Source organism: Pyrgilauda ruficollis, unplaced genomic scaffold (genome assembly GCF_017590135.1).
Source record: "Pyrgilauda ruficollis isolate IOZ18807 unplaced genomic scaffold, ASM1759013v1 scaffold5, whole genome shotgun sequence".
Lineage (NCBI taxonomy): Eukaryota > Metazoa > Chordata > Aves > Passeriformes > Passeridae > Pyrgilauda > Pyrgilauda ruficollis.
In genome coordinates, this window is record NW_024526599.1 from 4,775,949 (window position 1) to 4,801,234 (window position 25,286).

Genomic DNA, 25,286 nt, shown 5'->3' on the forward strand with positions numbered 1-25,286 from the left:
AGAAGAAATTGGCTGAGAGCATGTGCTGTGCATTGGCTTCAACAGATCCCAGATGTTTTGTAAGGATCCGGTGGTTTCTGTGATAAGTGTTGCAACTACTAATCCTGGTAATGCCAATTTTTTTGTTGTTGTTGTGTTTTTTTGCCAGTTTGAATTTTCTGGTATAAATTTTTTCATATCTGAGTGTTTCCTTTAATAATGTAATCTAGTGAACCATAAATACACAATAGTACTTAGGAGTAGGTCACAAACACACCGTCAGCATGCTTGTTTTTATTAATAGCACTAAGTCATGGAGCTGTCTTTCCATTTGCACACCACAACCCAGAGTGATGAGTGACACAAGACAGGAGAGCTCAGCAAGCTGCACTTTTCAAAAGGGGCAGCTAGGGAAATTTTGCAGGCTGTCTGCAGTGGTGTCCTGTCACCTTGGGGGTTTACTGGCTTTAGGTGAAAAAGTAGCAGTGATCTGATGCTGTGGAGGATTCCCCTTTCTTTTTCTGACTGCAGGAGGGGGATGTACTTTGAAGTATAACCAGAGTTTTGTATGGGAAGCTAGAAGAGAAAAGTTCTTTGTTTGAGAATAGGTTTATATGACTGTGCTCTTGAAGCATAGAGATGATGATGAAAATGCACAGTGCTGTCAGTTAATAAATGCCAGTGGACAATAAAAATAGTTTGCAATTTTTTTTATTGCTATTTTTAAGAGGTTCTTCATAATGTTCTGTATTTTGTGTCTTATCTAAAAAAAATTCCACACATCACATATGGCGTAGATTCAATGAATTAGTGCACCAGAACAGAAAGCTTTGTCAAAGGATGCTGAAACATTTGAAGGGGCCTAAATAGGATGTAATGCATCCCAGCTGGGAGGGGTGGAAAACAAGAACAAGAGAGCAATGCTCCTGTGAGATACTGGTGGTGGCTTGGGGTTGAAGCTACTTTTGCACTGTTGGTATTTGGCTAGTGACTTTAACTTTTCATCCTGAAGATTGGTAGTGGCCCCTGGGGTGTGGGGCAGCAGCTTAGTTTCCTTGCTGTGCCTAGCATGTCTGTGTGACCACAGCTTCCCCCTGCAACACCACGCTTGCAGTACCTTTAAGAAAAGTGTAGCCTTGCTTCTTCTCCATATATTTTTATTTGCATCGTATTTTCACATTCATAAAATATAGCTTGTGAAAATGCTTTTCAATTACATGAGAAACTGTGCAATTTTTAGGAAACTTCTGTAGTTTAAATTTGTGGTAACAAATTTGAAGCATTTGGAGATGCTTCAGAAAGTCTTGTATGAAGTTCCATCTGCTATAGGAGATAATTAAGTTTTTAATAAATTTGGCAGTCAATAGTGGCAATAACTTCTGTCCTTCTAAAACTGAAACACAGCCCTGAGAAAGCTGGTCTTGGTCTATTACTCAAGCAAGTGGTTTGGTAAAAGGATTTTGCAAGTGGTACATGGTTTTAAGGTTTTGAGGGACTTCCCCAGCATGGTATCAGTTTGTAAAATAAATTACTGCCAATGCAGTGAAACTGTATATTGGAGTGTTTGCTTTTTTTTGCATTTGTAGCAGATAGGGCTGCCTGCTAAAGTGCTGTGGAGGTAACTTGTAGAGTTTTCCATACTGAGCTCATTTTCGTTGTCTGTCTTCATATGCTGACTTAAACAAGGCATGGTATTGAATGCTCATGGATAAATTACTATTCTTAAAGGTTGATGCTCAAAGATTATACTTTGTTTTTAAAAATTTGGGCTGAAATTCGCAAAAGAGGAAAAAATGCAAAGTCCAGATCGATGTTTTCCACTATTGGCTGTTTTTTGTAGCTTTGAGATGTGGTCTTGGTGACTTTTCTGTAACTTCTTTTGAGGGAAACTGGTATCAGGTGCACTGTCCAGATGAACGGGAATAAATTAAAAGCAGAGGTTACTACTTTTTAAAATCCTAGGTCTGAGTTTTCTTGTATTTGCTTAGTTTCCTTTTTAGTTAGCATTCTTTTTTTCCTTTCCCAGGGAGGGGCAAGGCACGGGGAAGGATAGTGGGGTTTTTGGCACTTAATGGGTTCAGTGTAAAGGCTTCCTATGGGCTGTTGCAATCCAGCAGGCAAATACATGCTGTCCTACAGGCTTTTCATTATAAAAAAGAAACTAAAAGGCTTGGATTAATGTAGAAACAGCAAAAGGCAGCTCCCATAGGAAGATTATCACTCTTAATTACTGTAGGAAGATTATCACTCTTAATTATTAAGCAGGTCAAGCTTATCAGTGACCACAGAGCTCTTTCATGCATTTTGCTGAACTGCTGTAACTTAAAATGGTTTCTGTGAAGATAGAAATTTTTGGCTGTGCCTGACGTAGAAAAAGGAAATGGTTGGGTGCAGTGAAATTTGACAAGAATGTGACTTCCTATTGCTGTGAGCTTTGCAGCCCCACAGTTCTTCCTGTCGATGCGTCCTGCTTTTCTCGAGGCAGGAGCCAGATTCTCAGAGCTGGAGGAAAACTAGATTCCCTGGCATGTGGAAGTGAAACACTTGAAGGAGGAAGGGTTGATACTTACTTGACAGAAGTTGGCCCTTTGCTCTTCAGCTTGGGGAGAGTTTTTGAGTAAAACTGGATGTGCTTGATGAAATGAATTTTTATTTTTACTGTTAAAAACAGAATTGCAGTTGGTGTGTTTGAAAAGTTGAGGTCTCGGTGAGGTCACTTGGATCTTTTCCTTCTTTACTGGTAATTGTTCTGTAGGCACGCTGCAGGAAAAGCAAATGTGTTCATTGTTGCTTTTGTGGGAATTAATTTAGTTGAGGCAGGTGTGATAGGATTAGTTTCTTCTGAAATACCTGCCTCTTGTTTTGTTCTGTTTGTAATTATTTTAGTACAGGACTGTACTTAAAAACTGCCCTTCCCACTAAAATCTTCTGCTGCCATTTTGCCATTGCACTGGCAGAAATAAAACCTTTTCTACCTAGTAAGTAAAAATAATTGTGTTCTTAGGTAAAAGGCAGGTGGGTTTGTGGCCTATCTTCTGACTTTTTAAAAGTTCTTTTATCCTGCCTCTTTCATGGGGCTGTGCTGTGAATTTTGACTGCTTTCAATAAAAGGCTTTGAAAACTGTGGGTGGGGAACAGTCATTTAAATTTCATGGTATTTCAGCTCAAGGCTTACATTAGTGCTTTGGTTTGAGCCCCAGAAGGCAGCATGGTGACACCGTGGAAGCCTTTTCTCTAGGTACTTCCCTGTGCACCCTTTCTCTAGGGGTCGTGTTTTCAAAGTGTCTGAAAAAGGCTCTGAGCAGCACATCTCACTTGAAAATGTTTTATTTTCAGTTCAGAGATGCTGGGCAGGAGTGTGGCTGGAGGACCTGGTCTTTCAGAGGTGTGGAGACCCATAGCTTCTCTTGCAGGGGCTTTGAGTTGTGAGAGTCAGGCAGTGTTCTTCAAAAAGCAGCCATTTCTGTACATGTGTTAAATAGGCCAGGGTGCTTCAGCTTTGACTGCCTTTATTCATTCTAGTAATTGAGTAAGATGGGCAAAAATTAACATCTCAGCAATTATTTGTGATCTTAGTGGCATTTTTTTGAAGAACAAACCTGTGCTATGTAGGCAGTCTAAATGTTCTGAGGGGTTTTTTGAGGTTTGGCAGCTAGAGGGTAAGCAAATTATGCAAAAAAGTGAATTTGGTTAAAAAATTTCAATGTTTGAAGAGAACAAAAATCACAAAGGAGCTCATGCTAATTTTTTGTTTTATTTTGCAAACTCATGGGCTAGAAGAAGTCTTCAAAGAGACATGGAACTGCAGTATTTTCTTAAAACCCCACAAGTCCAGGACCTGGTAAAGACAAAATGTCAAGAATACCAAGGCTCCCGATGCAGCCAAAATTGTGTGTTTGTGTTGGGCAAGTGGCTCTTTTAATTTGTCCTGGGAAGAACTTAAAAAAATAAAAGAGTAAATTGTATTGTTTCTGCAATTTTAATTTTAATGGAAGATTGCTGATTTCTTTGAAAAAGATAAATTGTAAAGAAGCTTTAAAAAGAGAAAGGTAAGCTAAAGGTTTTATTTGAGGGCAGTTATCAGAGTTTGCCTCATGAAATATTGCAGAATGTAAAGGCAATTGTTGAATTATTTGAAGCCAAAAATAAAATGAAGGTAGATGTGCTGCCTGGCAGGATATTTGGGATTTGCTGGCAGCAGTAGATGTGCTTCAGAGGAAAATGTGTTTGATGTGCATTTTCAACTATTGGGCCTTGGACAGTCATCCAAAACAAGTAACTTAGTTACTGTCTGTCCAAGATGTCTAAAATATACATGGTCCCCCTGGAACAGCTCTAGAGAGTGCTGGTTGTTGCTTGAAATTTGGATGAGTAAAGGATTTCAAAGAAGCGGTTTCAGAAAATAATTTCAAATGAATTCAAGTAATTGTAAATTAATGTCTTAATTTACTACAGATTTCAGTTATTTCAGAAGTTGGGGACTGATTTATGGGAGGGAGTAATTCCATTTTGCTCTTAAACACACTTTATTGTGCTGCTCCTGCTACTAAAATGCAAACCACAGGTGCAGCTGGGGAAGAAAGCCTTTTCTTTTCACCAAGATGTTTACTGTAGCACTTTGTCCCTTACTGATCATCATCTCCCCTAGATTTCTTTATGAGTCTTAATCTCAGTTTTATTGTGGTCTGCATTTAACTTCTTTGGAGTTGGTTGTGAGGGTAGAGAGAAAAGCCAGGTTTTCAAAATCCTTCCATTTACACCCCATTGAGAAATGTGGCATTAAGGCCTATCGGGTGAGATACTCTAAAGTTTGATCATTGCAGTTTTTGTTGTTGTTCTGTAATGAATGAAACTGAAGCACTGCTGGCTTAGGTAAATGCTGTGCAAATGGTTTGTGTAAATGCTATTGCAGAACTTGGTAGAAGAAGGGAGGACCACAGGCAGTGAGAGAAGAGAAGGTTGCCCAGGAAGGTGACCTGTGGCCATGGAAACACCAGGGCTGGAGTATGGAGCAGAGCAGGTTCTGCAGGGCAATGCGTGAGGGACCAGGTGGAAGTAACAGAATAGTTTGCTTTACACAGGCCAGGTTTACCTACCCCTTTACTTCACTGCATTTGTAAACAAGTCATCAGCTCATTGAAACCTTTGTGGGCAGGTCTTAGCTATATGTTGCTTTTCCAACTTCAGTAGTTTAAGAAATAAAAAAGAAAGAAAACATTGATAGACTTGCTTTCCTCCTTAAGTTATGGGATTTGTTTTTAGAGAGCTTGTCTCATCCATTTCACTGGTTTCTTCTGGTTTAGCTGCCCTTGCCTATTTTCCTGTAGCTCAAACATGCAAAAGACCAGGTATGCATGCACATGTTAGTTGCTAGGTAACACTGTTGGCCTTTCCTGCTTTCCACAGTCTGGGATTCAGTCCTTAATGTTTGTAGTGTGCTTCAGAGGAAATAAAGGCAACCATCCTTCTTACGGAATTATAGAACGGATCAGAAGGGACCTCAGTCTAGTTCAAATACTCCTGCTGTGGCAGGGACACTTCCACTAGACTGGATTGCTCAGAGCCCCTGTCCAACGTGGCCTTGAGCCCTTCCAGGGATGGGACACCCACAACTTCCCCTGGGCAATGTGTTGCAGTGCCTCATTACCCTCACAGTAAAAAAAAATAAAAATTCTTCCAGAAGCAGCATAGCTCTCTGGTAAAGCATGTAAGTGAATTCCTAATGATGGGTTACAAATCCCAAGCATTCAGAAGCAGTGAGTCAGTCCTCCCTCTCTTCCTAAAAAATGTGGTGCTAAAAATAAGGGAGCCTTTGGGACCTCTAGGTTTCTAGCATTCAAAATTCTCATTTGTGTTCTTTTACATTTTGGTCATTCTTTAAAAAGTTAAAAAAAAAATCTATAAAGACTGAATGATTCATGTAGTGTCAGATTGGTAGAGGGCTTGAGAAAGTCCTGTAAAAGTCTCTGGAGTTGAGGTGGCAAGTGACTGCTCTTCTCCAGGTACCAAAGCCCCACAGAGACACACTGTGTATAGTTTGCCCATGAGCAGTGCAGGGTATTGTAAGCTGGACAATTTCCTGGTTTCTGAGGACTCTTTCTGTCTCTAGGAAGGAAGTTAAGGTTACAAAAAATTCATAATTTAAAACTGTTCCTGTTTCTGGTTTTGGCAGAGTTGTCTTGGTAGTAAACTCAAGTACTAATTTTGTATTTCCAAACAATTTCCTAATCTCTTTCAGGAGCTGCACTTTAATGTTCCTAATGCTGGTTGCTGCTTTTACTGCCTCTGATAAAGGGGAAGTTGAGAGAAGATAGGGACTAGGGATATGATGAATCAAAGCTTTGTATTAGCTCTGCATAAGAGTTTGATTCAGCAGCTTTTTCTGTTTCTATTACCTGTTTTCATTTGTCAGAATAAATTTCTTTGCATCAGCTGCAATCAGCAGGATTAAAAGTATCTGGTTTGTTTCCCTGTATGCTCCATTTCCCTATGTGTTCCATTCTGTGTTTTCTTTATCAGGTGTAGTTTGGAGGAATGAATCTAAAATTAGTCAGTAAATGAGAGGCTTGATTTCCTTTTCTCTATTTCAGTTTGCATAAAAAATGTGCTTTCCTGTACAATACATACATGCTTTCATATCTCAGAACCTCATCTTGTGGGTTCATTAACATCAGTGGACTGGTGATGCAAAGTGCTAAAATGCTCAACATAAGTAAAATTTTACTTTTGTCAATATACTGAGAAATAAAACAGTACTGCCTGACCAGATACACTGAAAAAGAACCTCTTGTATATTCAAGAATCCAGTCCTTTTTGCCTGCTGCTTCCAAGAAAACCCTGCAGCCATAAAGCAAAAGACCTGACAATAAAATGCCTTTCCCCGGCTTGCTTTTTTCAGCATGTGCTGTGAACAAAGCATACAAAAAGGAAGGAAGAAGAAAGGGAACCAAGTAGCATTTGTGATTATTTTCAACTGCAGACGTTGCTATCTGAATCATCAGATAAGATGCATGCTAAGATAGTATGAAGTAATCAATTCAAGTGAAGAAATAAAGATACAAGGAAGACATAAAAGAGATAATAGAAGAAAAAGCAACATTGGGATAAACATCCTTCCAGGAAATGTCCTTCACTTCTGGTCAAATGCAGCTTATTCTGCAGATTGAGTGTTTTATGTGTATAATCAGATGAATTAACTCAGTTCTAAAATTTCATTTAAAAAAAAAAAGGCAAAACAAACAAAAACCCCCAATGCAATCTCCAGCAATTTATTCAGAATGGATCTGCTCTTTTGTTTGGATTTTTAGGAGAAATATTTCTCTTGTGATTTTGACCAGTGAAGTAGGAACAAATCTCCTGTGGAAAAAGACCTGTTTTTGTTGGACTTTGGGGGAAGTATAAGGCTTTTGCTTATTTCAAAGAAATGTCTGTAATATACATTGCATAAAAATATTAGGGTTTGGGACTGTAAGTACTGACCTGGTTGTTTACCTATATTTACTTAATACATCACAGCCTAACAGAACTGAAAGAGGCAAGGGCAAAACAACATCAATGCTGTATTTAACAGTGCTCTCAACATCCCTGTATTAGCATCTCCTTTCCTTAGTGCCACATCAACAGGACACCAAAACGTTCTTTCCTGAAGCAGGAAACATTGTGAAAGGTTGGAGCTTCTCCGTGTTCAAACACGTCTGGGGCTTCTTAGTGGAGAGAATATGGTAGCTTAACATTTTGCAGCTCATGCACCTTTTAAAAAACAACACCAAAATCCCCCAAAAATGCTGCCCTGGAGTTACGTGGTCCTCTGCTTGCACAAGTGATTAATGGTGCTTGCATTCCTCCATCCTGCTCTTCTCCCCTGGTGTCACCCTCTTCCTTACCCCACCTCCCTTCCAGTCCACTTTTTGCTGCTCCACATCCACCTTTCTCCCCAGCAGGCATTCCTGATGGTTGTGTGCATGCATGGTATTTGTCTCTCTCTCCTGGGTGTTTTCTGCAAGCAAGGGTGGTGATGAACTGAAGTTTTCATGGGTTCACCCTCACCTTTCCTCCAGAACCTGTCTCCAAATCCTCCTGATGCTGAGTCACTGTGTGGTGCCCTCCCCAACTTCCTCAGTGTTTCAATTTTTCTTACTCTTTTTTCCCTGGAAATGGATGGTTCAGGGTGTCAGGGTTTTAAATATATTGTGTAGAGGGAGAGGAGGAAGGACATTGAGTTGGTGGGCTGGGAAGTGATAACAGGACCATTTAAACTAGGTTTTTGATGCATACTGAGTGTTCAAAGTAATTGCCAAGAATTTCCTTCCCCTCTTATATTTCTTTCTCCTCCAGTTCACTCATGCATAAAAGTATTCTCTGAAATGCTGGAATTTAGCTGCTCTATCAAAATCTGCCATTCAGAAGATGCTGTTCAGCTGGTCTGCTGAAAAAAGAGATGCCGTGGAGCATGGGGACCAGCTTTCTTAGAGGGCATGCTTAATGGGATGCTAGCAGATTTTAAGAGCACTGAAAGAGTAAAACCTGGAAACCAGTCCTTTTCTGTTGTGAAGAGGCCTGTTTCTCCACATTTGTTGTTTCAAGACTTCCATTCTTAGGCAGATATTTCTGTCTTTCCCAAGCCTGTGACATTCTCATGAAAGGATCCGTGTACTTTTTTGGACATGTCATCTGTAGCTAAAAGAACATTTTTGGGCATAATTTGAGGTGAATCTATTGGTGAGATGATGTTCTTAGAGAAAACAGTAGATTTTTTTTTTTTGTTAGAAGTGACTTCAAATTTTAAATGTCTCAGTAAATTGCCTTGGTGTTTATTTCAGTGTCAGATTCCCCACAGAGATCGGAATTGTGTTTGGAGTGCAGGGATGCAGAATGGTGTTCTGCCAGCTTCTGCCAGCTTCCAGCTGCCTTTTAGAGACAGTAAGAAGAGAAGTGCACTTCTAATATAGATGGGCCTGTCTCTTTCTCTGTATGGTGGTGCACTTCAAAGCATGTCCTAGTTGTTTGATTGTCATGAGCAGAATGTTCTCCTGCCCGTTCCCATTATTCTAACCTGTCATCTTTTCCCTTGAGGGGAAAAAAAAACAAGCCAAAGCAGTGGTAGTTCTCTTTCCACCAGTTCTGTTGTTGAAGAAACTCAGCTCTCAGGTTATGTTTTGGCACTGCTTGGGGCCACTGATAAGTGGTGCAGATGCCCTGGAGCTGGACGGTGGGCTGGGTGATGGGCACCATGCCACAGGAATGTGGCTGTTCTGGTTTCGGGGCCAGGCTGGAGCTTGAAGTGATTTGGCAGCTTTTGTGGGGTGCAAAGCAGAAGCTGGATGTCTTGTAATCACAGGACCATTCCCGGTCAAGTGGTGTGCAGGGATGCTCCAAAGTTATCTCCATGCTCAGGAGCCCACTTGGAACCTGCACAGTTCATTAACTGAATCTTAGCTTCAGCCATGCAAGGGCCAGGCTGCCAGCTCCTGAAGGAATACATGGCACCCCTGGGATCCTCCTGCTGCTACTCTTATAGGGCTTTTCCCATTTTTTGACTAGTAGAGGGTTGGCTGAATAGCAATACAGTGCATTTTTAAGAGCCAGTGCTATAGCATGGCCATGTTCACCTAGACCAAATTAAATCCAGTCTCCTACATCCACTGCTGAAGTTGCACCCAGCTGGTGCATTTGGTACCTATTGCAAAGGGCAAGAATTAAGAGGAAAGGAGCTGATCCTGCTAGAATTCCTCAGAAGGAGAGCTACTGCCAATTACATGAATTGGCAGAGAGAAGCACTCAGCTTCTTGCTGTTGTCAGGGAAGATTTTTCTGGTGAGAAAAGATATTTCAGCAGTACCTGTAAGATGCTAGAAACTTAAACAGTGATGTGGTTCAAGGTCATATTCTTGTGCATTAACCAGTGGCTTAACTGTTATTCTGCTGTTTATGTGTATGCATACAATGAGAGGATCTGAGGGCCTTTAAGAAACATGTCTTCTTCAATTAACTGTACCTTTTACTACAGTAGTAATTATAATTTGTATGTGTTACAACAGTACTCAGACTTAACTTCTGGGTATGTACCTGAGGCTGATTTTTGGAAGGGAAGGGAAGGAAAGTGCTAGTTCCTGCATTGTTTCTAGGAATGGAGCAAGAGCAGGCTGCTGCAGAGACAGGGTGGTTGGAAGGAGGCTGTCACTGGCAGCTCCTCAGGAATGCAGGATATATTGCATTCTGCCTGCTACAGTAGTGAGAGAATTCTCTCCATCCTATGATTCTATCTTTCCATGAAATTTGTGAGTTTTCTTAATAAGTATTATTTTTCCTGACTGGTAATAAATTGTGATGTCTGTTGATTTGGAATATAACAGCAGGATTATGTACACAGTAAGAGATATTAAAGGTGTAATGTCTCAGAACTACATTTTAAAATTGGGAGCCAATTGACTGTACTACCACAAATTATGCAAAGCAGCTGGATACCTAATGAGACCACAGACCATCTCTCCCTTCTTTGACTCATCCTTGCTAGGATGCTTGTTAGCATCATCCAGTAAAGATTAAACTGGTTCTGGCTATTTAACATGCAGACTGCTTCTGGGGAAGCTTTCAACAGAGTGGCACTGGGTATGCAGATAAAATAAGCCAATGCTGGGCTTGTTTTTTACCACAGTGGTTTTTGGGACTTGTGGAAGACAAGTTTTAATTGAGAAAACGGTGAAGATATCATGGCATTTCTATGTTACAGGGTATTGAGTAATGCTGAAATAAGCTAAAAATGTCCTAGAACTGATAGGAACTTTACTGTGACTTCTTGTAGGGCAAAGGAAAGATGATTATGTATGTGCTTCACAGTATTTTTTATTCTGTTCTGCATAGAAGAAGTGAGCTGGCTTTTACGTTACAGCCACAGCTATACGAGCACTTCTTTTCATCTCTGCTTTTGCCCAAGCTGCTATTTACTTCTCTCAGGTGTGCTCATGCTAGTGCTTGCGTAGATATTTAATTGGCTAGTAATCTGCTCCATGCTGGCATAATTTTCATTCCTCAGGACTCTTCTCAGTTGTTTTCCCTCTGCAGTCCACTGCATAGCCCCATTAAACAGGTGTGCCAGCATGACTGCGGAGGCCTGTGAGGAAGGAAGGTTCAGAATAGAAAGAGTTAAGAACCTGCAATGTATCTTCATTCCCTGCAGATTGTAGCATCATGCCCACTAAATATTAATTGTGGCTTTTTTCCTTCTTTTCAGCTTCTCAGCAAAGATGCCTCCAAATGGGAAGGCCTTACATTTTCACCCATCAGTTCTGCATTTTGGAATGCAGTGAGTATCTCACATGTTTGTTATTTTGGTTAATAAAGGAGTGTGGAGGAACAGCTGCACTGGGCTCCATTTGGGTAAAAAGCATTAGCTGGGATCATGCCATCATCTGAAAAATGGAGAAGTAGTAAGTAATTGCCACAAAGCTGAAGGTGCATTTCTTGCCTTGCAATGTTTTGTAAGTTAAAATCAGCATAGTTCTGAGAAGGAGGAAAAGCTAATATGGAATATAATACATTCTGGGTGTACATTTCAGGTGATTGTGCATGCATGTCAAATAATTGCTTCATGCTGGTTGTTCATTTTTGAAAGATTGCCTTTCTAGTGGAGGAAGGGCTTGTTGGTTCCTTTAAATTCTGATAACAGAATCCAGAGAGTCCCAAGCAAAACATACTGGTAGAATAATGAGGTTTTTCTTAGTTCTCTTTTAAGAAAACTTTAAAAAATTGTTCTTAAGTGATAATGAGCCTTTGATCTATCAGTAACCAAAAAGAAGCACAGTCTCCTAGTGAGTTAAAGGAATATTTCAGAGGATGCACTGGAGGAATGTCTAAGATGCTGGGGTTTAGAGTGTACTATCTAAAGTGAAAGCCTCAAGAGAAACATTGCTTTAGCTGACAAAACAAGACTTCAGTTATTTAAAGCTTTTTATCCAAAACTTTGTGCTTTGTAAGGATTATTTTTTTCTTCAACTCCTAGTTACTCCAGTGAGTTTTGGCCAAGTGTACCGTGTACCTCACATCCCAGTGTTACATATTTGCCTTTGTATACTAAAGGCAAAAGTTGTTTGGTGTGTTTCCAAAGATTAATTACAAGTAGGTAATTGTTGCAGATGAACATATTTTAGGGCGATTTATGTTGATTCTTTCATGTGTTGCCTGTGCTTATAAAGTGAATAATTTATTTATCTCTTTTTTTTTTTTTTCTCCCTGCTTTAGGTTGCTGGGGCTACCCAGAGCTAAAATGCTGCATGCCTACAACCCTAGTAGAGATAGAGATGTTGTAGTCAATTCAGTGTTTACAGCTACTAGACAGTTTCATGTGTCTCCTGCTCATAGCCGGGTGAGTGTTGATGTACTTTTGGAAAGTATGTAATGGCCAAGTGCCAAGCCTTCCTGCTTCCTTTGGCATAAGCTCTTCATTCTGTGTTTTTGTGCTTTTTTGTAGGACCTCCAACTCTTTTTCTGTTTTGCTAGTGGTTTTTTTGTTCAATTCTACTTAGACTTGTTTGGGAGAAGGCATCCAAAACCTACAGTAGGAAATGTGTTTGACAGTAACAGAGGAGGAGAAGAATTTTTCAGTGTTAGAGAGGCTGTTTAAATCACATTCTGCTTTAAGCAGCATTATGCAGTAATCCACAGGCGTGTGGGTGTTCTAGAGCCCTGAATTTTCAGTCTTTTGAATGGTCTTGCATATTTGTCAGAAAAACCTGCAGTGAAATGTTTTATGTATTTTGTATTGCAATTATGGGCATAATTGCCTTTATGATCTAAGACCATTATTTTAACTCTGATTTTTTCAACAATATAATGCATGTTAAGAATGAATTGCTGTGATCTCAGTTGGATGAAGCCCAGTTTTTATCCTGCGCTGGTGTGCAAAGGGGTTTTATTATGTTTTCATCTGATTTGTGCTTTTACTATAGCTGAATGGGTATTACTGTGCAGACATAAATGTCATTGTTCTTCCAGCCAGACTATCCAGTTACTGAGAGTGTTGCATAAGTTCAGCTTGGCTGATTTGCCTGTGTATCACAGGGGCACTGATTCACTTTGCAATAGCCATCTCTCTCTGTGTGGGGAAGAGTCTCTGTGCACTCACAGGCTGTCTGTGCTGCGTGGTTAATGTCCAAAAAGAAGCCTTGGCTGGTGAGGCCCCATGCTAGCTGAGAAACTCCAGCCATAACTTGGCAAGCTGCTATGTGAACTCAGCTCTTTGTAGTAAGAGTTGAGAGTTGTGCACAGATGAAACTTCTCAGTGCTGAGCTTCTGCTTAGTGGGATTTACAGACGGGGATGTACATGTGGAAGTGTCCTCTGGGCCCTGTGACTGGCACCAAACAAGCAAGCTTCTTTGTGGTCTCTGCAGGTGATTCCAGCGATGGGAAAGATATCTTTCAGAGTACTCTTCCTGCCCACAGAAGAAGGCAGTGTTGAAAGCTCATTATTTATAAATACCTCATCTCATGGAGTTCTTTCATATCAGGTAACTGCTCTTATTTTTCATATCAGGGAACGACTCTTATTTTTAGCTTGGGTTTTGGATTTTCTTGTGTTTTAAAAATTGGTTTTCATAATTTTAGAGACTCTGAAAGTTCATTGAATTCCTGATACAGATCAAGTGGAGTAATGTTACCAATTCATCCCTTTTACCAGATCGTGCTAGTGTCATGATCACATACATGTATATGGTTAAACTTACTGCTGTTAGTGGGGCTAGTTGTGGTAGTAAAACCAAGTGTATTTGTATGTGTGTACTTATAAGATCATGGTCTAATTAGTTTCATATATTAGTGTAGTCTAGACTGCACTGTGCTGGAATGCATTTGTTGGGAAAAACCCACTAGGAAATATTTGAGGTGGTTTTCAGCTACTCTGCAGGATTTTATGTAAACACATTGAGGATGTAGCGCAGGGTTAGAGGTTTAGGCCCATAAAACAGGAAAGTTGAAATAATGGTTGTGCCTTAAAGCTGTCTGTTTTCTGAATAACTGGTGAATTTAAGCAGGTCTTTAGCTTTTCAAATTTTTTCTAAGGGATGCTATATACTCCAAATTCTTGGCTTTTATTATTTTGATGAAGAAAAATCTCAACTCTGAATTTAGTGATTTAAAAAGAGTGACAACTTTAATCAATCATCAAACTATTTCATTCCTATACTTTGATCTTGTGCTGGAAAACAAATTATCCTTAAATAAAAGCTTAGGTAAGTTCAGTTGAAATATGTGGGATTTTAATACAAATGCTGCATTTATCTAGTATTTATTAGAGGTAATGCCACATTTGGCAGGAACATATCATCAGGGATGAGGAAAAAGTGCATTATGGAGTGGTTGACCTTTTCTTTTTGGCATCTTACCATTCCCTGTGCCCTTAATTTATTGCCCAGCCAGCTCAGCCTTTTATCAACAAGTTGCAGGGAAGCAGTTGTCAGTGCCACCTCAAAATCAGTTTGTTTCCTGTTGGACTGCTGCAAAAATCAGTAGCAGGCTGGTTTTCATGGACATTTTCACCAGCCACCTGAGACAGAGGAAGTAGCTGTCCATGTTTTCAGCTCACATTAGGTTTAAGAGTTTCAAAAGGAGGCCTGACTTGAGTGTTTGATGCACAGTTACAGTGCTCTTGAGAGCCCCAAAGCCTTGAAACATCTGATGTTTCTAATGCATTTGTTCAAGAGTATGTTCAGAAGAATCACCCAAATGGAGACGAGGCACCATCATGTTATAAATACCTCCATTTAAAAAAAAAATAAATGGCATATTCCCTTTGTTTTGGTATTTTCTATCTGTAGTCAGAGATCTTCAGTGAGCATAGAATGCATTTTGTTACCCCCTTAATTAAAAAGATGAGGATTTTTCCTGTTAGAAAACAATAAATCTTTGCATACAAGTGAAAAGCCCAAAGTAATTTTAGTTAGCCTCTGATAATCCCCTGCCTATTTGATCCCTCCTGGCTCCACACCCCTCTGTTATTGTGCATTTCATTGTCAATAAACTAATCTTGGGGGAGCAAAATATAAATGCAGTAGAGCCATCCAAATTACAAATCTTACAGTGTTCTGAAAACTGCAGTCTTTAAAAACCAAAATAATGAGAAAATATTTTACTCAATTTTTAAGGCAGTCATTGAATTCAATATTCAGTGGGACTAGTAACAAAGTTTTCTCAGAAATTACCCCTTTCCTAACTGGTGATACGTGTATTGTAATTGCCTGGAGAACAGTAGGAGAATGTAGATACTTTGTTTTTGAAATAACCTGATGCTCTGCTGGTGAGTGCTTTGCTTTGTCTTTGTAATAGTGCCTGAATGAGTGATGATTCTTAAGTGTCATTTATGTCCATGACAACTTTCCACATTGGAACTTTATGTTTATTGTTTTTTAAAAGAATTTAGTGTGATAAACTTATCTGTTTTTTGGGAAGATGATGTTATTAGCAATGTAGTTTTGGAAGTTGCAGTTATAACTTAAATTCTAGATGTTGATATAATGACCTTTTTTTAATACCAGGTTTTTGGAACAGGAAGTCTGATGTCTTCTCCAGAAGAACCTAAAGTGCAGCTAGAAAATGCCTACTTACTGCTTCCACACATTCAGAGCATCCAGGCATCGCACACACTGGTACAGTATACATTTCAAGGGGAGAAACATAAGTCTGTTTAACTACAAAAGATTTTTGACCTCAGGTTGTGAGGATCCACGGAACATTAGCAAAAAATCCGAGTACAAGTGACTGCAGGAGAGAGATTGCAAGATGCAGGGTTACTGTGATCAGCTGCTTTTATGAGATAGTCTTTGGCATCTAAACTATTCACACTTGTTCTTCTTTGTGCCCCTGTGGTGGAGTGCTCTCTAAGTTGTGCTGGCAAAACTATTTGTGAGGCTCTGCTCTGACTGAACTGGAGAATTGGTCTGCCCTAAACGAAACAAATAAAACCCCCAAAAACCTTAATACCATAAAATTGAGAAGGGCAGGAAGCTGTATTTTTCTGTTTTTTACTTCTGGCCAGTTTCCCATGCGAGTTTACAGCAGCGTTGCTCCAGCAATTAGCCACAGTTAAAAAGCATGGCATGCTGCATGGATGAGACTGGGAGCTGGGAGTCAGGCTGCAGCATCCCCTCCTGCCCCTGTCAGTACTGAAGATACCAGCTTTGCTTACTGGGAGCAAAGGAACTCTGGAGAACACAGCCAGCTTAATTTATGAGGTGTAAATATTTGAGTTGAAAGAAGTTTAATGATTTCTGTTATTTGGTTGCAGTTGCAGATATTTTCATAGTCTTCCAATCCATACAGAACCTCTCAAGTGAATAATGAATTTGAAAAACTGATCTTTCAGATTTCCTGTTGTATTATACATAGACATTGTTTTTCCAAAAGCATACTTAGAATGCCTTAGCATGTAACAAAATTTAATACTTATCTGAACGTAAGCTGCATTAATTGCCTTTGTGATGCCTTCCATTCTACCTGAGAAAAATTACCAGCATAGATTGTGTTTTTCAATCTGCTATGTATATGTTAGGGCAATCTTACCTCTATCCAACTTTAATGCACAATTTCCTTGTCTCCCTTTCTTTTCCTCCATACCAGTCTCTTCCCTGTAGTCATACAGTTGTCCTTGCTTGTGGACAAACAAAGACAGACTCTTGGAAAGGAAGCAAAAATCTTCAGGTTTTGTAATTTGGGGAGTTAGAGGTAGAACTGAGAAGGGTTTTTTTTGATGCTGTTAATGTCTGCATCTTCATATCTAGCTCAATGGTTTATTGTCAGGTAGAATCTGAAAGTTGCATACTTGCTTTTTTTACAGTTCATTCTGAATTCCTGAGTGGAGAAGCTTTGGGGTACATTTGACATTTTCCTCATTGTAGAGTGACAAATACTATCCTATGTTTTATTTGTATGGAGTACAAGTTTGAGGTCATGTTTAGCAGCACAGCATGGTACCACCTGGCGCTCATCTTGTAGGACATGAGGTGGGAGAGAGTGTTGACTCAATTCTCCAAGCTCTGGGTGTAGTTTTACCTTATTGTAATTGAGGTAACACTCTGCACTGCATGTTATCAATTCGAGCAGAAATGCTGCGGCAGTGGGATGGGCTCCTCAGCTGTTGAAGATGATAGACAAGATCTAAATATTGGAGAGGAGTTTATGGTTTGAGTTTGGGTTCCTCTCAGAAGAATGTTTCTCTACAGCTAGCTGTCCTCTCCAGAAGTGCCTTCTTTAATTCATCTTCCTTACATTCTGATCTAGATCTCATTTTAAAAAAATGGCATAATTCTGTTCTGTCCAGTTTATATTTTAAGCTCAGAAGATGTAGAAGGAAGAGAGGTTGATGAGGTTTGAGTGACTACACAAGGGCAAACTGAAGGATACATAACTATTACACATAGAATGGAGTCTTGTAGTGAAAAAGCATTTAAAACAAACCAGTCATACTCACTTAGCTGTGGACATTTCTTTCCCCCTGTTTACTTTTAACTGACATAAAATATCTATTTTAATAAATTCAGGATAGCATAAGCCTCATTTGCACATCCCTTTTCACCTTGGGGTGATTTGAGTTCAAACCTTGGGTGACAGCTTTTAGTTTGAAACATGGAAGGTGTCCTTACCTCTGAAGTCCACTGATACTGCTTGGAAACCTCAGACAGAGAGCTGCATGCTGTGTGTCTATTTCTTGCCTTCTGTTTTAAAGGCGGTCGTGTTCAAATTGTTCAGTAATACTGACATCCTTGGTCAACAAGGCCAAAAAATCTTTGACATCATTTAGTCCTATGATGTGCTAGGTAAAGTGACTTACCAGAATTGCTGGAGGCCTTGTTACCCCAAATACTTACTCTTATTACTTGGATGGCTGGAAACCTATACCTGACTTCCAATTTAAATTGCTTTGTGGCCATTTTATATATTGAGATGCACATTTAATTTATGTAACTCTTCCTGCTTCTGACACTTAGAAGCATTTGTAGGTGGCATCAGAACTTTCAACTTTCGCTTTGCCAAGCTGAAGTGTCCATGCTCTGTAGTATCTTCAGTAATGGGCTGTCCATTTCTTCACCAAATTGGCCACCCTTTTTGTAGCTTCTTCAATTTGAAAAAAATTATTTTGAAGGTCAAGGCCAGAATTGTAAATAGTAAATTGTAAATTTACAATTGTAAATTGTAAATTCTGCCACTGTAGGCTGTTTGTGTTGGAAATAAAACATATACGTGGGGATTATAGATGGAAGTTTATGGTAGTGTTTCCACTGGAAATACAGTATGTGACAAGTTTGTGTTTGAATTTTTTGTTGAAAATGGACTCCCATGGATTTTGTGTGTTGTTTGTATCTTTCAATGGGCAAAGCACAAAGTCCTTTCTTTTTTCTTCTTTGTTCCTGTGTGTTTTTAAGCAGAAATTTTTGTGCTTAATAAGAAAAGAAAAAGGCAAACTTGCCTTTCTTACTGTTGTATGTCTCCATCTTTCTGTTACCCTTTTCAACGTTTCAGCTCTTGAAGGGTTGCGATTGGCATGCTCTGCCTGTGCTTCTGGATCCCAGGATTTCTGGGTTCGTGGCTCACTCTTCGGGAGGAAAGAAGAGCAGTGTCCCACACTGGGAATTGGTTGTATGTCCACGTGGCCACGCAGCAGTGGCTAGTTACCACTAAGCCGTAACAGATGGTGGAGCCCATATAGGTCATCTTTGTTTACCCAGCTTCTGGGTGTAGTCTTTGCTATAGTTGCCTGGCTTTTGGCATTGTTTACTATTTGGACAGCACTAAGAGGACCGCTACATCACTGCCTGGCTGTGTTCAGGACGGTGGAAATGTCAGAGGAGGAGTGGCATGCAGGGTGGAGGGTCTTATCATAGGAGACACAGATACCGCTTTGCTGACTTCCCAGAGGAGTTCAAAGTTTATGAACTGACAGCTTGGGAAATACTGCAAGTACTGGCAGAAATGTAACACTCCTTAAGCTATGTTTTGATCTGGTGGGCAGAGGATCATAGAAGCAAACATCTCCAAGTGTGGTGCTTGGGTGTGGAGAGGGAAGGAAGGAAGACAGTAGAGCTTTCTTGGTGTGCTATCCTGATAACTGCCTGCAAAAAATTGATGAAACTCTGCTGAATCATTATTACAGGGACAGCTTATTAACGCCATTCAGAGTGGAAATACCACTTTAGGGCCAGGGACTGTCCAGGACAGGAACTTTGAGGAATCAGCCTACAGGAAGAAGAGGAGGCTTGTTCAGTGTTCTTTTTCAATGATACTGTAGCCAAACTCCAGGAAGTGATTTGAACTCTGTGGTCCTGGTAATGATGCAAGAATATATCCAAAAAACTTTGAGATAATTTGTGTGGCTTCTACCAGTTGTCTTTGTTCATAGAGGATTTGTGGGTGCTGAGTGTGTGTGTACATTCAAGTATGTATGCCCGAGTACCTAATACAAAATAGAGGCACCAGGTAATTAAGTGGCAATGCTTTGCAGAGCTCTCTCTGAGATTTCCCTGCTGTGCCTCTCCTTTTCAGCTTGCCCCTGGTACAAACACTGGCTGCATAACTGAGCTCTCTGCTCTGATTCATTAGCAGTGATGTTTACAGTATAAACGGAGTGATTGCACTGCTGGGAGATGGTCCTGGATTTGTCTGGTTGGAAGCTCTGCCTCTGACAGTGTTTCCTTCTCAGATGCATTATCTTCTCTTCAGGGTTAACTCAGAGCCATCCTGCTGGTGCTGTAAGATATTGGCATGTCAGCTATGCATTATTTTCTTCCCTAGAGAAATGCAAATCCTTTTCCTGTTCTGAAGATAGCCTCACAAAGAAATAGATTTCCCTTAGAAAACAGATCAATAGCAAATACACCCCAGTAGCATTTTTTCTCCTTCTGTGCATGTGAAGGTTCAATTTTAAGATGACAGCAGTTCCCATGTTAGATCTATGCCAGGTCAAGAAAAACAAGGGCTGGAAAAATATGATGTAGCTGATTTTTTTAATCAGGATGTGGGCTCTTAAGTTACTTTAAATGACAATGGCATTGAATAAGGGCTAACAAGTCCTTATTTAAGGACCATGAAAGCAGTAGTGTTTTTTCAAGAAGCACTGAAAAGGGAACTCTAAGCATCAAGTTTTATCTGATCAGAAAGTGACCTCCAAAGTTGTAATCTTACTGCCTTGTTAAAACTCCAGTAGCAGCCATGTGGGGCTTTTTTTCTGTCTCTCACAATATGATACAGACAAAAACATCTGTAAAAAAAGAAAAGACTTTGCAGGGGTTTGAGTCCCTCAGAAAGCTATGCTGGGGACAGTGTTTGAGTTGCCACTAACCACCTTTACAGGGGCTACGTCGCCCTCTTGTGTGAAGCCTCAGTCATTTTGGTATGAAATCCTGTTGAATTAGGAATGCACATACTGGCTTCCTTTTGGCAGTGCTTTTATAAAGCTGGACCCCATGAAATGCCACACACGTGCTAAATCTCTCTACTCATGTGCCCCTGCCTGTCCTACTTTTCCTGTACTAAAAAGATATGAAATAGGGTGCTAGATACCTTCAAAAGTTTCTTCAGTTTTGCTTTTCAGCATCAAATTATTGAAATTGTTTAAAATCGGTTTCATCAACACCTTCAGAAGCCTGAACCTGCAGATACCCTACTCAGGTATAACAGTATCATAAGAGAAACAGAGGGTGGGGGTTCCACATTAGCCTCAAAATTAACATGACATTTGGCTAAGTAAGAAAGGCACTGAGAGTGACAGGTCTGCCATTCTGATTCTGGCTTTTTTTGTTGCTTTAGTTTTTTTAAAAAATATAATTCAGAATCGAGATATACTGGCTGCACAGTTTGTGCCAGTAATTTGGTAGTGCAGATTTCCAGATAGCTTTCATGAACTATACTTGGCTTTGTCAGTGCTGTTGTCCCATTAGATTTATGAGTGCTTTACAAGCTGGCACAGTCAATGCCATCTTCTATTTTCTTTTCTTTTCCCATTCTAGTGAATAAAAAGGCAAAACAAGTATTTTCTGTCTGTCCATTTTGGCATGAAGCCTCAGACCATGTCCAAGAAGCATTATGTTCTTGGCCTCTATACTGTATTTCACTATCCAATCAGCAAAGAAAATACACAGAATACAAGGAAACAAGCTTTTATATTGCACACAAAGGCCCTGTTGAATACAGGTTTTTTGGCATAAGAAAATTTGTAAGAGTTCTCATGCAGATGCTGTATAAATATTTAATAATCATGTGTAATAGTAGTTTGATAAGTAGGTAGATATTGATGGAGTCCTGAGAATCAGAGATTGATTAGTGGACTACTGTACAGAGTAATTGTATTCATTTAAAAAATTCCTTACATTGCTGTGTTACATATGTGAGAAAGCAGTCCTATTATCTTCATAAATTATGGTATGTGAATTGGATTTATATAACATTTGAACCAATGTGTTTGATGTTTTCTTCACTTTTCTTCCTTACAGACAGAAACTATGAATGCTAGTCTATTACGGGTTCACCTTGAATGCAGTTTACCTAATGACACATACCAGCTAGTTAAGGTACGTTTTATTAGTATTTTATATCTATGTAAGTCTTCTTATTTTAAGCCAAGCTTAGAGGGACACTTTCTACAGATCTAAAAGTTTTAGCAAAAATGCAGTTTTCACTGTCTCAATTTAAAGGGGAATTGGGCTTTTATAAAATTGTATCCTCTGATAAAAATTGACACACGTATCACACTAAAATCTTTAGGAGAGAAGGAGATGAAAAAAGATACCCACCACCCCATAAATCTCACATAAAACCAAACCAAAACCAGTCCAACAGGCTAAGCTTTCTGATGTGTAGGTGTTACACTGCCTATGTAGGGCACAAAAATGATTAGATTTCTGTGATTTCTTTTCTCCAGAAACTTTTCACAAGTGTCTGGTTCGCAGCGAGAAATGATCAATGAGCTGAGAGGCTGAAGCCTGGGCTGTTTCTCGGGGGCATGAGGGCAGCCATGACGCTGGGCAGAACTGAGGAGGGGCTAGTGTGTTAGCAGAGATGCCCCTCCAAAAGCACTGAGCCTTCAGGACAGTAGTTTTGTCCTGGGCAGTGTCACGCAGGTTCTCCTCCCGTCTCTGTGTCCTTACAGGGCGGGTGGGTGCTGCTCAGTGCCCACACCATGGGTGAGGTGCTGGCTCAGGCTCAGACCTGTGCTGTGCTGCCCCTCTTTCCCCAGGAGTGACAAGGCCCAGGCTCCATAGCTTTATTCCTGTGTGGAACGTATGTTGCACGTGGTGGCATTCCTGAGCTGCTTCGCTTCCCCGTTTGGTTCTTGTGGTGTGCAGTGCATTGAGGTGCTAGAGGTGCACCTGAGCACTGGAGGCTGTGTAGAGTGCAGCTTTCTGCCCTTTGGTTGAGCTTCCCTAGGGCATGCTATGCCTGAGCTCCAGTCTCCAAGGCAGCCCCTTCTCCTGCTCCTGGCAGCCATTTCAGGTGCTGAGGGTCTCTGATGCTATGTGAGCCGGGAGCTGGCATCCCATCCTCAGGCGCTTCCCCACTCCTGCTGTACTTGCTTGCACCACTTGAGATTTGCTGCAAGTGTTTTGCTGCACTTCTGAGACCACTTGCCATGCCAGTTTTCTTCTCCTAATCCTCCATCCTGAGCAAATTAGTCCTCCTTTAGAGACCTTTGTGGTTTGAATTTAGTGACCTTTGTGGTTTGATGCAGGACTAATTTATGTTGTTCACTGATGGTTGTCTAGTTCTATTTTGCTTTTTTGGCTTTAATTTTTTTTGCGAAGTGTTGTCCGTGTCTTTGTAGTTGCTATGACTTAGCTGTGTTAACAACAGCCACTACTTACAGATGGAAATAAGACCCTATTTGTATTTTTCTGAAGTATTCTAGCTAGACAACAGTGTTTTCTATTAAGAATTGTACATCTATGTTTGTTTTTTTAAAATTACTTCAGTGAGAAATGGAGACAAAAACACAGGATTTGGAAAAATTAACTATAAACAGACCAGTGAACATGAACTGTCTTCCTACCGTTAAGACACATGCATCAGTCTGTTTATGGCACATTTTATTGAAGGCAGAGGATTTAACAAAGGAAACTGTTTTACAGTCCCTGAGGTGAGACTGACTAAGACAGTTTGTAAATTTGCATTCTCTCAAGGTTCAGTGTCTTTTTTAGTTGTTTTTGTCTTTGTTTTTGCTGTGCTCTCTGTACCTGCACTGTGTTTGGTTTCTGCTGAGATTTTAGCAAAGGTCTTAATTACTTTTGTTTTGCCAGCACTTTGGTGTTCGAAACCTTGTATCTTAGATAATACTTTTGATTAATTTCTCAGAGTTCCTTAGTGTAATGCATTTTTTCTGTTCTGTCCCCCATCACACACACACCATATCCCTTTGTCTCACTCCAGAGTTGCTGTTTTATGTCCGATGACCCAATGCTGCTAGAAATGAGCTTAACAGTAAGAGTGGAAAATGCCCAGCAAGATTTTGTGGAGCACAGACAATACTTAATGGAGAATCTTTTTATAGTTTATGTAGCAATGGAAAGAACAAAGACCTCAGGTAAGTCCTAAATCTGCCTGTTAAGTGTAATTCAACTTGGTTTTATACATGATTTGTAATTTGGCATCCTAAATTGAATCAAATTCAGTGACAGCTTAATTTCACAAGTAAGGGAAACCAAGTAAGTTCAGTGAAGCACAGCTTGCAGGGAATTTTTGTTGGGCAGAGTTATCATAAGCAGTTTTCTTCATAGAGGTAACAATTGTAAAGTTGTAAATTAGATCTCCCCCATGCTTAAATAGTTTGGAAAGATGACACGGTCCTTTGAATTCTACAACTGCATTTCTGGTTTCCCATTAATTAAATTGACCATAATGGGATTGTGAAGGCAGAGTGATTTATACAGTACTGGGGACAGTGGCCATTATGGAAAGTAGGGTAATGAGGTAATACAGATGTGCACATAATTTGTTCTTGTAAGCTAGAATTCTATAGGCAAGACAATCAACTCCTTGCAGTTTCTTTATGCTGCAAATCCTCTAAATCCAGGGGATTTAAAATTATTTATAGAGCCTTGCAGTCTGTTAGAATAGCTTTTTATAGGCTTTTCTGCCAGTTTTCCTTTCTGATTGGAGAAGAAGAAACTGCTTAAGAATCCAGATTGAAATAATATTTTTTAACATACTTGTTGAAATGGAACATGATCTTTTGGTCTTTTGAGAAATGTATTTCAAAATCTAGTCACAAAACAATAGATACAATATACACAAAACAATATCTATGAAATGTTCTGTTTCCCTTGTGCCTAATCTGTGATGTGGTATTTCAAGAGCTGAAACTGAAATACCTACTGTAAACCTAGTTTCCCTGCCAGTGAGATGCCAGGGCTTTGTTATGTTGAGTTGTGGATGTACATTTATTCTGATGCTGGTAGAAAATTGTTCCCATCTGTTCTGTCAGGGGTGCTCACTGTTAACACTTTCGATGGTTAAAGTACCAGAAGTATCTTTTAGGGCTGTTTTCTGTCAAATGTAGTGCAGTTATAAGTCCTGTCTGTGCTAGAGGTTGGTCCTATAAGCCTTTTGGATTAGGTGTTGGTGGGAAGTTAGCACCTAGAGCAGGACAGTAGGTAGGCAGGGTCTGCACAAGGGAACTAACCAGCTGGAAAGGCTGCAGAGGAGTATGTGCTTTAAACAGCTGTGAGGTATGTGGAGCTCATAATCAATACCTTGAACCCTCTTTTGGAAGCTGGCACTCACAGTCTTGCTTTCAAGCAGCTGAGCAAAGCACACACATTATTAGAAATCTTGTCTGGTCAGGTGGTAGAATGTCCTTTCATGTCAGCCTGCTTACATTGATTTAATACAAGTATAAGCAAGGGCAAAAACTCAAGTTACCTTCCTTGTGGAAGGACTGTAGTGTAATGGTCATCTCTTATTCTGTCCTGCTGCCCTTCTTTTGGTCCTCTACATCTTCCTGCTGTCCTGTGTATGGGAACATAGCTTTGCCAGTGACCAAAGGTAGTTCCCCTACATAGCTGTACCACCTTACCAGCAGGTGAAAGCTGAGTTACCCCTGTCTCCTGTTGCTTTAGGCAATAGTTTGCTACCTACTGGGTGATAGGATCATTCCTGCTTTGAACCCAAAGTGCTGAATCTGGCTTTGTATTATTTCCTGGGAATGCTTGTATTTTAAAGCTTACATTTTAAAGCATTTTTATTGCTCTCTCAAATTGGCATCTGAAAGACGTGAATAGTTCCCCCTTTTTACAAGGGTATTTGTCACACAAAGATTTTAAAATTTAAATTGGGAT

At 40.0% G+C, this 25,286-nt stretch overlaps 1 protein-coding gene across 8 annotated transcripts in view; it reads left to right on the top strand.

The window, feature by feature from the left end:
- TMEM131L (transmembrane 131 like) overlaps window positions 1-25,286 on the top strand; it is a 79,568-nt gene that overhangs the window by 22,947 nt on the left and 31,335 nt on the right. For 6 of the 8 annotated variants that reach the window (XM_041479757.1, XM_041479759.1, XM_041479760.1 and 3 more), the window contains 6 exons: window positions 11,209-11,280; window positions 12,216-12,339; window positions 13,365-13,481; window positions 15,504-15,614; window positions 21,450-21,527; window positions 23,380-23,533. In XM_041479757.1, coding sequence (XP_041335691.1) covers window positions 11,209-11,280; window positions 12,216-12,339; window positions 13,365-13,481; window positions 15,504-15,614; window positions 21,450-21,527; window positions 23,380-23,533 — 656 coding nt within the window. Of the gene's footprint in view, window positions 1-11,208; window positions 11,281-12,215; window positions 12,340-13,364; window positions 13,482-15,503; window positions 15,615-21,449; window positions 21,528-22,925; window positions 23,090-23,379; window positions 23,534-25,286 lie in introns of those variants that run through there. The other 2 variants (XM_041479761.1, XM_041479764.1) reach the window with 2 other exon arrangements.